Raw genomic sequence first — 14,158 nt, 5'->3', positions numbered from 1 at the left:
GGATAACCTTAAATCACGGAAGACGGCATCTCCCACTTGCTCGGGATAATATTTCGCAGCCACGATGCCCTGCAAGACCGCGATTACTTCGGGGTAGGATCATTTGGGGCGATCTCAAAGTTTATTCCCTCGCCCTCTCATGCTCCGTTGAGATGAGATCCCATTGAACTCAAAGAGAGGTCTTGACCTTCGATCCGTGTCTGCGGAGCGGTCCGCGTTTTAAGGGAAGTAGCTGGAACCAAAATATTGGCGCGTGCTTCGTTGCTGGGCTCCGTGCCTTCGGCTGACAGGTGAAAGGGTGCATCGAATTTTGTTTCTCCACGCTGGACTCACCTGGAACCTCAACCCCCACCGGAGATGGGGAATTTCAGACAGCATGTCAATCGGAAGCGAAAGGAACGCGAGAGGAAACGGAACCGGAAAAACTCGAAGCGATTACCGATGAAAAAAGAATCAACAATGGAAAAAGCTGTGTTGAGCGCCTTGAAGATCGGCTCAAGTGAACCCAAACGGCATTCTCGGAAGGGTAGCTCAACGTCCAGATGTCCACGGGAGGCACCAAAGAACAGTCCAGGATCGAGCGTCGGCAGTGACAAGCACAAGAGTAGCCTGGCGAATCTTCGGGTGGATCCTGCTAAGAGACGAGATCCTCCGAGCGAAGCGGAGCTGGAGTACAGACTAAAACATCGCACGCTGCTCAGAGGGAAGAACGGCCGGCTGAAGGACAGCATCGAGAAGCTGGAGAGGAATTACCTGTTGTTCGGCTTTCCACAGGAAGATCTCAAGGAGATGAACTCTGATGGCTCGTCGGAGGGCGACGATGAACCCGCGAGCCGCAATCGGAACTCTTTGGCTAGGGAAATGAAAAAACTTGAACTTGAGCCCGCCAAAGAAGACGATGAGGACGAGATCATCGACGTTGTGAATTATCCCACTATCGTGGGAACGCACGGCAGCAAGGCGCTCCAACAAATGAGAGTAGCTCAGTTCCGGATGATAAACGAGATGCTGTATACCTCCAAGAGTGACGAGGCAGAGCAGCTGTTCAATGAGGACCCGAATAACTTCCAAGTGTACCATGAGGGGTATCGTCACCAGGTACGTCTCGTCTGACATGATATCGTTGAGAACAGAAAAAAAGCACGACGGCTGTGGAGTCGAAGGGCCGTCGAAGTTTCATCACGGAGCGTAGATCCCACCCAAGCAGTTGATTTCGATTGAGTCTGTTGTAGCCCGCATCCGCTAAAATGGTTCATCATCTTGCCGAGCAGGTAGGCAGATGGCGCCTGAATCCCCTCGACAGAATCATCTCGGAAATCAAGGAGTCGTTCCCTCGAACCTCAAGGATCGCTGATCTCGGTTGCGGAGAAGCTAAACTGGCCGAGGTTCTCAAACCTCTCGGATTCCAGGCACGTCCAAGCACGAAGGAATTATTCATCGACGGACCTTCCTTCCGGGCATGTCTCCGCTAGGCTCACCCTTCCCTCATTCATGTTGCAGATTCATTCTTTCGATCTCGTTGCTGCGAATGAGCACGTGGTGGCGTGCAACATACGGAACGTGCCCTTGGCGGCTGAAAGCGTGGACCTGGCTGTCATGTGCCTTTCGTTGATGGGGACTGACATGGGTCAGTTTGTACTTGAAGCGAATCGTATTCTAATACCAAAGTGAGTAGAATTGACGAGAGTCCTGTCCCCACGCTTTCTCCTTTGTTCTTTTTGCCGACCAGCATCTCCCTCCCCCCTGGAACCGTCGCTGACGATAAGAGAGAATAATAGATCCGGCATTTTTCAGCGGCGAACTTCTGATTGCGGAAGTTGAGAGCAGAATGCCATCGGTCGAGTTGTTCGTGAAAGCTATGAAGCGGTACGGCTTCGCCTTGAAATACAAGGATACAGCTCGTGTCTTCCATTTCTTCAGTTTTCGAAAATCGAAAACCATGCCTAGAGGAGCGGAAAATACCATGGACAATGTTTTGTGGCTGAATCCTTGTTTGTACAAAAAACGCTGATATCGGAGTGGGTTGTGGTGGTTCCGCGGCTTCCCTGGCTACCGATTGGGAATTCCCGCGGGAGATATATATATATATACACATATAAACATTAACTCGGGGATGTCTGTCCCAAAGCGAAGCTGAGTGTTTTCCCCGCCATGGAAGACATCCGGAGCGTCTCTTCCAGGGAAGAAAGTTATTGGGAAGAATTCACTAGAACGGATTGAAATCAACTTCAAGATTTATTAACTTCGTCAGTGTATTTTTCCCATACTTGTCCATTTCGACATCAGAACAATTAAGTAACGTGACCACTGGAAAATTCCTTCCAGCCCACGAGGGAAATGCGGGGAATCGTAGAGAAATCGACCATCTCGGTCCAAACTAATCCATGAAGGAATTAATAGAATAGGCGACGAATCGGCTTATTCATGCTCTCAGAGGGGCCACTCTGATAGAGCTCATTGAAAATTCCATCGACTTCCGAACCCTCTTCGCGAGGGGAAACCTCTTGCCAGGCCCTATTTAATCGAATATTTCTCGGACCTTGGTGACGGAAGACCTATCCGGATGGTCCTGAGTTCGATTCTACCCTTTGTTATCGACCGATGGGGAGATCGAGCAGGCCTAATCTGGGATCATCAAGAAAATCGAGTCGCTCGGCGAGCGGTCGCCAAAGCCTCAAACCGCAGTCATGATGTCCGACGATGCCCGTCAGGGTTCACCGTGATTCATTTCCACTTGTCATCGTGGTTCGAGTCCGTGACCATCCGGTCGTGGAAGCTCTCGAGCTCATGGCTCATTGCCGGAGAATCAAAATCAATGACGCTTCGTGAGCTAGTACCAGTCCTCGCTTCAGCGAACTCTGAGGCTGCTCCAGCGCGGAGCGGCTGGAACGGAGTCCCCATGAGACTCGTAGTTCAGGATGAATTTCATTTAGAATTTTTAAAAACCTCATCAGGTGAACGGTACGGAACGAAGCCGCCACAGCGGATTTCCGACCACAATTAGCTGTTTACGCGGAGGGTGCTGATAGAAACTTTGATGCGTCTTTAGGAGTAGCAGAGAGTAGAGAACGTTGAGGAAAGCGATCAGGGCGACCTTGTCGCTCCAAAAACTATTAGGTGGCTTGAGAGTTCGAATAGTCGCGCTGGAAGAATGGCCCCCCCGCGCGGCCAGGCCTCAACTGGGCGCCTTGGCGAACAGAGCGAAAGTGAGATCGTACTCAGTGAAACGACACATTTGGAGTTCTTTCTGTTGGAAGCCTTGCACGGCGAGATCGTCGAAGTGTCGAACAGCTCTCGAGGCCACGGAATCCTTCGATGCGAAAACGGTGGCGACACACTTGCTCGGCCTGAATATACGCATCACCGTCGATACGACCTGATCGTACTTGTCGTGAGGGAAATTGGTCTCGAAGCTCACGTAACTACATTGAGCTTCTGGCGTGATGTGAATGGTCATGTAGTGGTCGCCTTTGATGAGTCCGTTCATCGAATAACCGCAAGGGGAGAACAGGAAGTCGTCGATCTTCGCTCCTGGATATATTGTATCGATTCCGGACTTCCGAGTCGCCTCCAGAGCCGAATTTGACTCGGCCTGGGTGAAGATCGACATCACGCGGGGGTCTGCGGACACGTCACGGCATTGATTTTAGGATTTCGCATTCTTTCAGCTTTTCAGGATTTCGCATTCTCAGCGGAGATCCGCGAGGTCAAAAAGGTTCTCTTGACCGAATACGTCGTAAGAGATTTCCCGAAAGAGAGAGAAGCGTCGTCAGACCGCTTACCCAAGTCTTGCATGATGAGCTCCAAGGTTTGGTCGGCACGATTGATATGGTGACCTTGGAGCGTATAGAGGTACCAACAATCTCGATTGATGCTCCCCAAACAGTAGGCATTGCCGTCCTTGAAGTACGTGTCGAGCGCTGCAGCTTCTTCCTCGAAAGAAGAGTGCGGCTTGTCCTGGAGCTCGGGCCTCATGTAGTTCTTTCGTGAGTAAAACACGTCTCGAACCTGGAATGTTCCTCGAAGGTTGGCAATAAAGATCAGAAAATAATACAATGTACTCCGTTAGCCGATGGAAAACTCCGCGAGCCCGTAATATCGCGCAGTGGTAATTTGGTCCTGCGGGGGACGTGAACCTACCTTGTCGAATCCAGTGAACTGGTTCACGATGTAGAGCAGGGCCTCTACACAACATAGCAGTGTTGTGGTCCCGCATGTTTTCAGGATGAAGCGATCTTTAGAGATGAACATGGAGCTCTCGCTGTAAAACGTCGAATTCCGAAATGAGTTCCCTGAGCTCGAACGCCTGTGAACTGAATGGTTCGCAAGGGAACCATAAGACGGTTGGACACAACTTATTCGTGGATCGAAAGTAATGGATAGCCTGTGGCTTGGCCAGTGCCAACCCCGGAGTCCAACGACCAGTTATCAAGCCCCGCTCAAGACCTTTGCTCGACCCCTTATATTGAAGAGACGGAGAAAGGGGATAGGAAACTTATAGTCCAACCGGTGGAATCTTCGCCAACACCGGGACGTTGTTGATTTTGGTCTTGAGTTGAGCTATAATAACCCGCAGCGAGCCCTAAGACGCAGTGAACCTACCTAAGATATCTGGAAAGGAAAAATTAAATGAAGAAGATGCTCATATATGAACGCTTTTGTGAACTTTGTACACGGGAAAGCAAAATACTCGCACCGAACGATACCGAGGACTTTCAATCCATAATTCGATACGTCTATGGAGCTTCGATTCTTCCATTGATCAGCGCATTCAATTGTTTGGGTTTAGAGCGGTACTCGAGCCTCATGATGACGGCCGGTAGAGAAGGAGGAACAAGATCTACGCTCGAGCGATTCGGGATCCACGAATCTCGAAACTCGAGAACACATTTCAAGAGCAAGCTCATTCAGAGAGTCATATTCCGACGGAATTCGCGAATCCTCCGAGAGAAATCGAACACTGAAGTCCAGGCCTGGAGAGTCGAGAGCGATCACGAGTTTCGAAACACGCGATCCCACCGAACATCATGAGTGAAGAGAATCGGTTCTAAGAAATAATACGTTGATTCAAAGATGCGTCTTGTTCTATCGAATGAATCGTCAATTTTCTGCAATGATCTGCTTCTCAGAGAAAGCAGTCCAGGGCTCGACTGCATCATTGTGTCGCCGTCAGTTCTTTGGAAAATAACCAAAGTGTAATATACCCTAGCACCACGGAGTCAGTGGTTGCTCCAGACCGACCGCGCCATCAAGGATGGCATCGGCGGACAGGCTCTTGAGGTCTGGCCGAACACGACGTTTGGAACGGCGGAACATTTCAGGTGCCGGAGACTTTCAACCTCGTTGAACCCATGAAAACTCACACTTTTACCCGGTTTCGTGGAAGGCCCGCATGGCTCCACGATACCGCGTAAAGAGATTCGTTTTCGAGCTGAAATGCACTTGTTAACTCATCCAGTCGAAATTCAAATGGAACAGCGTCAAAAACTCGAAGACTCAAACTCGCCACACTAACTCACCCCTAGGTCATTCACGGATCCCTCCGTGACTGTTATGACCTCCTCTGTTTGAGCTTTTCATCGACCAAGCATGACATCAATTTTATTCATCAAGATCGGACTTATCGTAGAAATTTTCTCGTGAGCAAGTTTAACAGAGGGCGATAGTTCGGTAATCGGTCCCGTGGAGGAACACGATCGATTGAGCAACGAAATGAATTCATGACTAAAAGGCTCTATGCAGGATGCCCATCAAAAACTCTCTTTCATTGTCTGCACTTTCATTCTACGCGATAGAAGAAGCATAAGATATACGACGATTCACAGAGAGTCATAATGAATATGTTAGCAAATTCTCACCTCAGCACGTAGGCGTCTACGTCTTCGTTACTCATTTGAGAAATGATTTCGCACTTGACGAGTTTCAGCATCGATTCCCAGGTAGCTCTGTGGAGAAACCAGTGATTTACTGAAAGGTTCGACTTTTGGAGACGGCGGGCTCTCTCGGGCGTTATCACTGGCTGCAGGGACGGGGGCAAAATACGGGACTCGATTGACCGCTTCTCTGGGTTTTCGTCGTGACTAGAGATGAAACGGCATGACATAGGTAGTCTGCAAGAACAAGCATGCGAGAATCTGACGGTGGTAGCGTGAGGATCTGCATACAAAATCGATGGCAATCGAAAGCGTGACCCATCCGTATCAGCCGTTTAAGCATCGCGATGACTCAACATGATAGCACATCCTGCCTACAGAGCGCAGTGTTTCCACAGACTATCGAGTTCTGTTTAGACCGAATCGTTCCGGAACGATCCGATTCCGCAGATTTCCGATATTGGCAATGAGTCTCCGTCCTCCGACCACATAAACGAAGGTAGAGAACGATACTCTCAATCGCCCAAGCCCCCGAGACGGCGAGCCCATGAATCGAGATTCTAATCCCTTTTTTTGCAACAATGTTACTCGATGCTATCTTGAGCAACAGATGAGCGGGGAGAAACAAAATTCTGGAGTGAGAGCTCTGGTTTCGACCGGTGACGACGACCGGTACGAGTGCATGATCCGGCTGATCGATCGATGTCGTCGTTGGGCAGAATCGGTGTACGTACTTCAAAGAAAACGGCTCATGTACGGTCGTCTCCGAAACTCATTCCTCCGGACAGTTATTGCAGCTCTAGCCCGCAGGAAAATCCGACTCCCTAGCGGAGCTCATGATTCGGATTCTGTGCGATACTGATCTCGGCTGCATTCCACCACGTACAAGGTAGCAGAGGAACTCGAGAGGCTCCGCAATTCGGTCCATGATTACTACCCTAGTCCTAATGCTCTATCGCCCCGCCATCCTGCATAAACAGAAGACTGCTGCGGATAGAATTTGGACTTTCGAGGGGATCCAGATTCTCGAATGTTTCGATTAAGCCCATCCACTTCTGAGATACCGTCCGAGAGCGATGAGACAGGGCGCGCTGCTTGAGAGCAGCATCGAAATAGATCCATGAGACTTATTCGGAGCAGAATCGGATGATATTTCGGCATCGAGAGCGTTGGATCGATCGTACCTTTGAGAACCCTCGAATCTCGACCGAGGGAGAACGCACACCTCCTGAAGAATCGGAGAGCTTTTGAATAATTTACTCTCGATTCACCGTTGTTGCTCAGGGTCAAGCCAGGCTGCATAGCGAAATTACCGGGGAAGAACAGGCGAAGCCTTATCTTGAGGAAGCGTGCTTCGAGCCTACCAAGAGAACGCAGCATAGTCGAACATTTATCCGATGCAACAATTATTTCAAAAATGGTTGTCAGTCTCCCAGAGCTTCCTCGCCTTTCCGAACAGTATAGCACGGAATCGTAATATAGAAATAGAATAGATACCAGACAAAACCAGCTCCACTCGGCGGACAATGCGCAGCCCGATCACCGGCCGCTCAGCTGCTGATTTGTTTCAGTATTCGGTGTGTGCACAATCCCACCGAATTACTCCTGGTTGCGAGGTAGCCCGCGAACGCTTTTCCTTGAGTATATTCGTGCGAGCTCCTCTGAAATCCCCAAACTCATAGGAGCGGATATTGCCCATCTAATATGACGGGGTTTATTAGGCGAAGATTCGAACAGACAATTTTCTTCTCATACAGCGAATCAGTGATGCTCCGCAAAGTCAGCTCAGTCATCGAGCTCGCATCGAGGTTATATAGTGGGGAGCACGGCCAAGGTATCCGCAAACCGTAGATGTAGAGGTAGTTCCAATAAGCCGCCTCGACTCTCAATCTCGGCATGCGATAATGGGCCAGTGAAAGAATTCTACACGAGGTCTCTATCGCGAATAGCACGACCCCACTCATGCTTAATGATAATGAGCCACGGATATCGGCGTTCGGATCGAATTCCTGGGGTCTGGACACGTTCTCAGATACTGCGGCAGAGCTTTCCTCCGAAGTTCACGACTAGACCTCGAGGTGGGGCTTTACAATAGAGGAGAGTATACCGATCATTTCGCTCGAGGTACTTGGCCCCCAAAGTCATGAATCAATATTCAAATCGGATGATTTGCCTTCCGGATATAGAACTAGATGCAAGAGTCCGACGAAAAGTGTCTCGCAGTGCTTCAAAACTTGAGTTTATTATCCGTCGCCGATTCTCGTCATCGAGCACCGAGCTTCTCTAACCTAGATACGATGGGAATGTAGGTACATCGAGATGAGCCCGATCCGTCGGAGAGAAAACGATTCTGCGTGAAGGAGCCGCGAGGAACCCATCTCCGCGATGATCGACAAAGATTCGAATATTTACATCGGACAGCTCATGAACCGTTAGATTTCTCCGCGCGGAAAAGTGAGCGTAACAATCGTAACGCATCAGAATCTTTACAGCGCGAGCGATTCGGATGGACATCGACCACCTATCTCTCGTCGGAGTTGAGTGATGACACTCGATCTCCGCGCGATCAAGAATGATACTGACCTGCGAATGACTCGGAGGTCGCATTTTTTCGGACCTTCATTTCCAGAGCGGGTTCCGAACCAGACCTCAAGTAGCTTCTCGGTGCCTTCGAAAAAGTCGCTCTGGAACTCTTCACTGGATTCACTCATCTCGTTCCCGGTACACTGGGTACTCTGCTCAACCGAAGTCTGTCACTCGGATTTGCGACAGGAACCCGTCTTCCGCGATCGCACCTAGAAGAAGGAGAGGAGGATCGACAAAGAGAGGATTCTGCAGTGAACTCCGGCGGCGGTGCCACAAAACACCACACAGTACCACGAAACAGTTTCGAAGGGGCATCTAGTCGAGAAACGATGAGCCGTCGGTCTTTTACCAAACTTTCGATGGCCGGCAACTCGGAAATCTCGTTGAGACAGCGGGCCGATGACCCCTGTTTAAAGGGCAATGAGCGCAACCAGGATGACCGGTTGTTCGAAAGAACCGGGTTGCGGGACAGGGCTCTATGGTAGCATGGGTCCTGTAGGGCAACACGACTGCTCTGCATTGACTGTCTGACTGGTGATGGCCGCGGCTGGAGCATGTGACGTTACGCGCATAACGTCAACATCGTCTCTAACGATCGATTGCGGGATATGTCCTCGCCTCTCACTTAGTCCCCATCGAGATTGATGGTTTGACGTCCGCGAGACTCCGCTGAGCTTAACGTCGAGACTCGAAACTCCAGCCGATTTCGGACACGACGGTCTGGGGCTTCTCACGCCGTACTCCCCCCCGATCCAAGGGAAGCTCCACGAGGATTCCACCTTGGGGAAACCCTGGGGAATCTGGCGATTCCGCTCTACGACTTTCGATCCATTGGCCTAGTGTTGCCAAGAACATTCCGAATTGCATTCCACCAGACATGCATCGCGTTCTTAGAGAGCCTGAGCGTCGCTTGCGGCAAGTCGTGCTCGGTACGGCGGCCGGCAGGCTCCGCGCTCGACCATTGGGCGCGTGACAGAAATGAGGATCGGCAGATTGGCACACGACAACACGACTCCGGGTTTTCTGCGTCTTCCGTTCCAGCTTATGTCGATCATTCCTCAATAACGAATCCGGGCAACGAAAGGGATCCATTCGTAAGGTAGGATGGAGTCCTAGGTTCAAGGGGGGAATCGGCGAGCCTTCGCGCGACAGAGAGAGTCGGGTGAGCGGTCATGTCATGGGTCATTGGGGGAGCTGGATGCGCTCTCGGCTCGATGGCGAATCAGCGCAGAGTCGCTAAAATTGGGGAACTTCTCTTCATGATGACGAAGTCGTATGTCATCCGCTTCCTATGACCGATGATGGGCTAATGTGCTCAGAGCACCGGGATCCCCAATTATGTTGAACGGGGACGGGTATCCATTCAGTACATTGGAGCTGCCAAGGGGCGATCTCTCACTAATTCTCAGTCGCAACGCGCACCGAGCAAGCGATTGCTAAGTATTTTCCTCGATCCGCAAAGCAGAGCGACAAGACCTAATTCAGCCGTAAACATCATCTCTAACAGACTGCAAACTGCGAGTTCTGGAGTGTTTGCAAGAAAAAAATGCGAACTGAATGAAAACAACGAAACAGTCAAGGAACGTGCCGTTTCGTATGAAAGCGACGAATCGTAGCCGGAACATATAAAGTACAAAAAATGGGGTAAGTAAGTACCTCCTGCTCCCTCCGCAACCAGGATTCCGGCGCAACTTATATCAATCATGAAGCTAGCCCTCCCCAGTAAGCATCATAGCTCTGGATATTCGTCTACCACGTGAATGGTTCACGTTGAGAAGAGACAAGACCACTAACGAGAATCACTTGGGGCCCTCGTGTCGTCCCCCTCCGATTCTCCGGGGCTTCGAAATCATCCAACGCATTGAAAGCGCCCGATGTGACTGATCTCCCGATCAGATGATCCTCCCGTGTCGACATATATCGATCGCTAGTTCCGGTGTTCGCCGCGACGGTCGAGCGGCTTGAATCAACATCCTATTCTCTGCTATGATCCTGCTGACTCCCGCAGACAGCTGGCGTCGTCGCTCGGATCTTGGTCTGCTCCAGGACATCCGGACTCCAGAGCCTCGGGAAAAGTAGCCCGATCGCAGATCATTGACTTTGGCCGAGAACCCGAGCTAGAAATAATAGAAGGTTACTTTGCATGGTGCACGTAGGCCACAGAGGCACTGCACTCTCGGGCATCCGCTTCTTTTCCTCACGATTGGAGGGAGTGCGGAGATTCAAAGCAAGCGCGCTCGGTGGCGCCACAGACGCGCATGCGCTTCGTCGAGTCACCTTGACCAAGCCAATAGCATCAGCGATTCACTCAGTCGACTACCAGCGGTCGAAGTGTGAACCTCAGTCCCGTACTGAACTCTTTTTAAGCTTGACAATGGCGAAAATCGGAATCAACGGATTCGGTCGTATCGGTCGCCTTGTGCTCCGCGCTGCCCTGGAGAAAGGCGTCGAGGTTGTCGCCGTCAACGACCCGTTCATCGATGTCACCTACATGGTGAGTGATTCGTACTTGACCCCAAGCATGACCCGATGCGGTGTTCGCATTGCTCGCTCGGTCCATTCGTCGACTCGATTCAACTCGTCATCGAGTTCATCTGTGCCCAAGCGCTAAATGCGATCCTCGGCTCTTCCGCGTGGTTCTCATGCAGTAGGCGATGGCGTGGCGATGCCGGCTGTCAAGTGGCGTGGCTTCACTATCGCTGCGCGGAAACGCTGAGACTGGACTGCGGATGCTATTCCCCGCATAATATCCCAACGAGATCTGGATGAGTAGCTCAGATTTCCCTAATTTGTTTCGAAGACAGCCTCTTTGACGACGATGAACATCGAATTCTCGTTGACCTCCACTCGATAACCCATGGCGTCGTCCGAGAGGTTGGTGTGAGCTCCTGTCACCTTCGGGAATTCTGAGTCATCGCCAATGTCGCGGCGAATCGCAAACTCTGGGAGAGTCGGGAGGGGAGATTTTTGTGTCAATCCGAGAGCGGACTGCGAGCCCTGTTGTTTTCTTGCGCGTGACTTTGCCTGCGTCCTCGAGAGAATCTCGATCGAGTGTTTATGGACAATGCTCGAGTCCGGGCTTCGTTGAGCGATGAATCGAGATCCTTCCCAATCTTATCGTTATCCCTAAATGCTCGATTTTATCGCGAGATGCCATGCTCCTCCTTGGGATCATTCGTGACCGATGCTGAGTCATGAGGACTTCCGAGCGCATCCAATGCGGCCAGATACACGGAATTACGCACGTCTCCTGATTTGTTTTTTCGTTCAGAATCACTAAAATTCACATTCTGCTTCTCAGGTCTACATGGTCAAATATGACTCTACCCACGGACGCTTCAAGTGTGACGTCCACGAGGAGGGTGGCATGCTCGTCGTCGGCGGCAAGAAAATCCAAGTCTTCCAGGAGTCTGACCCCACCAACATCCCATGGGCGAAGGCCGGAGCTGAATACATTGTCGAGTCTACCGGAGTGTTCACCTCTCTCGAGAAGGCGGAGGCTCACCGAAAGGCTGGAGCGAAGAAAGTCATCATTTCAGCCCCGTCCCCCGACGCCCCCATGTTCGTCATGGGTGTCAACCACGACAAATACGACAACAGCATGCACATCGTGTCGAACGCCTCTTGCACCACCAACTGCTTGGCTCCTCTTGCCAAGGTAATCAACGACAACTTCACCATTGTCGAAGGTCTCATGACCACCGTGCATGCCACTACTGCCACGCAGAAGACTGTCGACGGTCCCTCGAAGAAGGATTGGCGTGGTGGACGTGGCGCTGCCCAGAACATCATCCCGTCCTCCACCGGCGCCGCCAAGGCTGTCGGAAAAGTCATCCCAGAGCTCAACGGAAAGCTCACAGGTCAGTCCCGGAAGCATCCATATGTTGCCTACACAATTCGATGAATTGATAATTTCGGAAGTCGTCGGATGATTTTTCTTATGCTCAAAGAGAGTCTTTGGTGAGTTATGATTGTGATTTTCCCCCCAAGGAATGGCTTTCCGTGTCCCGACTCCCGACGTCTCTGTCGTGGATCTGACTGTCCGACTCGGCAAGGAAGCTTCGTACGACCAGATCAAAGCTGCTCTGAAGGCCGCTGCCAACTCCGATCAATGGAAAGGAATCCTCGGATACACTGAGGACGAGGTCGTGTCCACCGACTTCCTCGGAGACACTCACTCTTCGATCTTCGACGCGAAGGCCGGAATCTCTCTCTCACCGACTTTCGTGAAGCTTGTCGCTTGGTACGACAACGAGTACGGATACAGCCATCGCGTGGTTGACCTCATCAAGTACATGAAGTCCAAGGAATAAACTCATGACCTTCCCTTATCGACTACTCGAGAGCCGTACTCCGGATCATGTAATGACGCTGGAGTGGGGATACAATCAGGAATCTCGCCGATTTCTCGTCCCCGCACCGAGTTGCTCTTTCATAGCAGCCCTGTCCCGTGGGCTTTTTAGTTGATGTCGGTGATCAAGCTATGTCGATAAAGGCTGTTCGATTATGAATGAGTGTCAATAAAATAAGTCATTCAACTAGCTGAGGCTAACACGAGACTGTCTTTGATCACTCGGGTTCCTGGAAAAATTTGAAGGATTGATTCGAACGATAGACGCATCTCCGGGGAAGCCATTGAGGCGTCGATGCGACGAATAAATGAAATTTTTCGGCATCGAATGATCCTCCGGCCAGTAGCTGACGAAGAGTGGGGAATCAGGTAGCGCCACGAAGGAACGCTGTGACATGAAGCCGTTAAAGCTCCCTGCTCATGGGCGGTCCGATGTGTACGCACGGCCAGTCATCTTGATTTGAGCGTTGGATGGATGCGGAGAATTCGTCTCTCTCCTCCGAGACGGAGACGCGGAACCATGGCGCACGTGCTTTCCGTCGGAATGCACGCTCAAGGTCGCGAGCGAAAGAGCCCAATGAGTTCCGTTCCAGCGTAGTGAACGCGCGGCTCGGGACCCTCCCGAAGGTTTCCCTGTATGCGCGGTCGAGATTCTCTCGACTAGATGGCGCATCGTGAACCGGCGGATAGCGAACCACGGGTGTACCACGGTCGAACCACATCGCTCACCGTCTTTTCGGTGTGTCGACATGCAGACAACACTGGACGGGATGAGCCCGTCCCGCGTTAATCTGACAGGCTTGATATATCGTAACGACGAAGTTATAGTCCCGACTCTGGAACAAACACCGTTACAGAACGATTTTCATTGTCGTCGCCCCTATCATGAATGCATCCGATACTATTCTCCCGGAGAGGAATCCCGGAGAGTTAAAGTTTCGCGCGCTATCCAGAGGAACCCGCGGCGAAGTCCTGCATGTTATGACAGATGCACACGAGCATTGTAGAATTAAGATCGTACTTCACAGGATCATTTCTGTAGTCGATCTAACGTTTCCGCTTGCCGGATTCGTACACCCTGAAGCCTCGATGATGCGTCGAGGGTGTGAGCCTGAGCGTGAAACTGGATTGACGCAACCCTTCGGGGTAGTATCTCTCCTTGAAGATCGTTCGGACCTGGCAACAGGTACGGTGGCACGCACTCAGTCTGAGCGGTTTCAGTTCACATATATTCCAAAAATATGCGACCCTATACCCCACGAGCGGAAATTACATGCGGGATTTTACATTTCTTCCGCGAACCACCGCTCTGCCGTCTCGGAAGAACTGGTTCCGGCTAGATGCGGTG

At 51.2% G+C, this 14,158-nt stretch overlaps 3 protein-coding genes and 1 non-coding gene across 4 annotated transcripts; 3 read left to right on the top strand and 1 right to left on the bottom strand.

Annotated features, from left to right (window-relative positions):
• Nucleotides 1-357: 357 nt before the first annotated feature.
• LOC100908316 (ribosomal RNA-processing protein 8) lies at nt 358-2,011 on the top strand. Its single transcript, XM_003744663.1, has 4 exons — nt 358-1,098; nt 1,272-1,409; nt 1,501-1,667; nt 1,795-2,011. Exons 1-4 carry the CDS (start codon nt 358-360, stop codon nt 2,009-2,011), a joined length of 1,263 nt encoding a protein of 420 aa, XP_003744711.1.
• A 209-nt stretch (nt 2,012-2,220) lies between these two features.
• On the bottom strand, nt 2,221-8,584 carry SamDC (S-adenosylmethionine decarboxylase). The gene is made up of 5 exons (XM_003744599.2): nt 8,457-8,584; nt 5,859-5,945; nt 4,141-4,261; nt 3,783-4,008; nt 2,221-3,621 (listed from the first exon to the last, which is right to left on the bottom strand). The coding sequence occupies exons 1-5, from the start codon at nt 8,582-8,584 to the stop codon at nt 3,176-3,178; spliced, it is 1,008 nt and encodes a 335-aa protein (XP_003744647.1). The 3' UTR covers nt 2,221-3,175.
• Nucleotides 8,585-10,752: 2,168 nt separating this feature from the next.
• Nucleotides 10,753-13,012, top strand: LOC100898275 (glyceraldehyde-3-phosphate dehydrogenase 2). Its single transcript, XM_003744600.2, has 3 exons — nt 10,753-10,953; nt 11,761-12,319; nt 12,450-13,012. The coding sequence occupies exons 1-3, from the start codon at nt 10,834-10,836 to the stop codon at nt 12,770-12,772; spliced, it is 1,002 nt and encodes a 333-aa protein (XP_003744648.1). The 5' UTR covers nt 10,753-10,833; the 3' UTR covers nt 12,773-13,012.
• An 809-nt stretch (nt 13,013-13,821) lies between these two features.
• LOC114828296 (small nucleolar RNA U3) lies at nt 13,822-14,026 on the top strand. The gene has a single exon (XR_003777113.1). It is a non-coding gene; the product is annotated as a small nucleolar RNA U3 (small nucleolar RNA).
• Nucleotides 14,027-14,158: the final 132 nt, after the last annotated feature.

The sequence above is a fragment of the Galendromus occidentalis genome, unplaced genomic scaffold (assembly GCF_000255335.2).
Source record: "Galendromus occidentalis unplaced genomic scaffold, Mocc_1.1 scf7180000077471, whole genome shotgun sequence".
NCBI lineage: Eukaryota > Metazoa > Arthropoda > Arachnida > Mesostigmata > Phytoseiidae > Galendromus > Galendromus occidentalis.
Note: the sequence above shows the minus strand (reverse complement) of the source record. Positions and strands in the feature narration are given on the sequence as shown.

Excerpts from the sequence above, each read along its gene's own strand:
- LOC100898275 (XM_003744600.2), top strand. The coding sequence starts at position 10,834 with ATGGCGAAAATCGGAATCAACGGATTCGGTCGTATCGGTCGCCTTGTG. Across the intron at positions 10,954-11,760 it reads TCATCGATGTCACCTACATG|GTCTACATGGTCAAATATGA; the intron begins GTGAGTGATTCG and ends TCTGCTTCTCAG. Across the intron at positions 12,320-12,449 it reads GCTCAACGGAAAGCTCACAG|GAATGGCTTTCCGTGTCCCG; the intron begins GTCAGTCCCGGA and ends TTTCCCCCCAAG.
- LOC100908316 (XM_003744663.1), top strand. The coding sequence starts at position 358 with ATGGGGAATTTCAGACAGCATGTCAATCGGAAGCGAAAGGAACGCGAG. Across the intron at positions 1,099-1,271 it reads ATGAGGGGTATCGTCACCAG|GTAGGCAGATGGCGCCTGAA; the intron begins GTACGTCTCGTC and ends CTTGCCGAGCAG. Across the intron at positions 1,410-1,500 it reads TCAAACCTCTCGGATTCCAG|ATTCATTCTTTCGATCTCGT; the intron begins GCACGTCCAAGC and ends TTCATGTTGCAG.
- SamDC (XM_003744599.2), bottom strand. The coding sequence starts at position 8,584 with ATGAGTGAATCCAGTGAAGAGTTCCAGAGCGACTTTTTCGAAGGCACC. Across the intron at positions 5,946-8,456 it reads GACCTCCGAGTCATTCGCAG|AGCTACCTGGGAATCGATGC; the intron begins GTCAGTATCATT and ends GTTTCTCCACAG. Across the intron at positions 3,622-3,782 it reads GCTCATCATGCAAGACTTGG|ACCCCCGCGTGATGTCGATC; the intron begins GTAAGCGGTCTG and ends ACGTGTCCGCAG.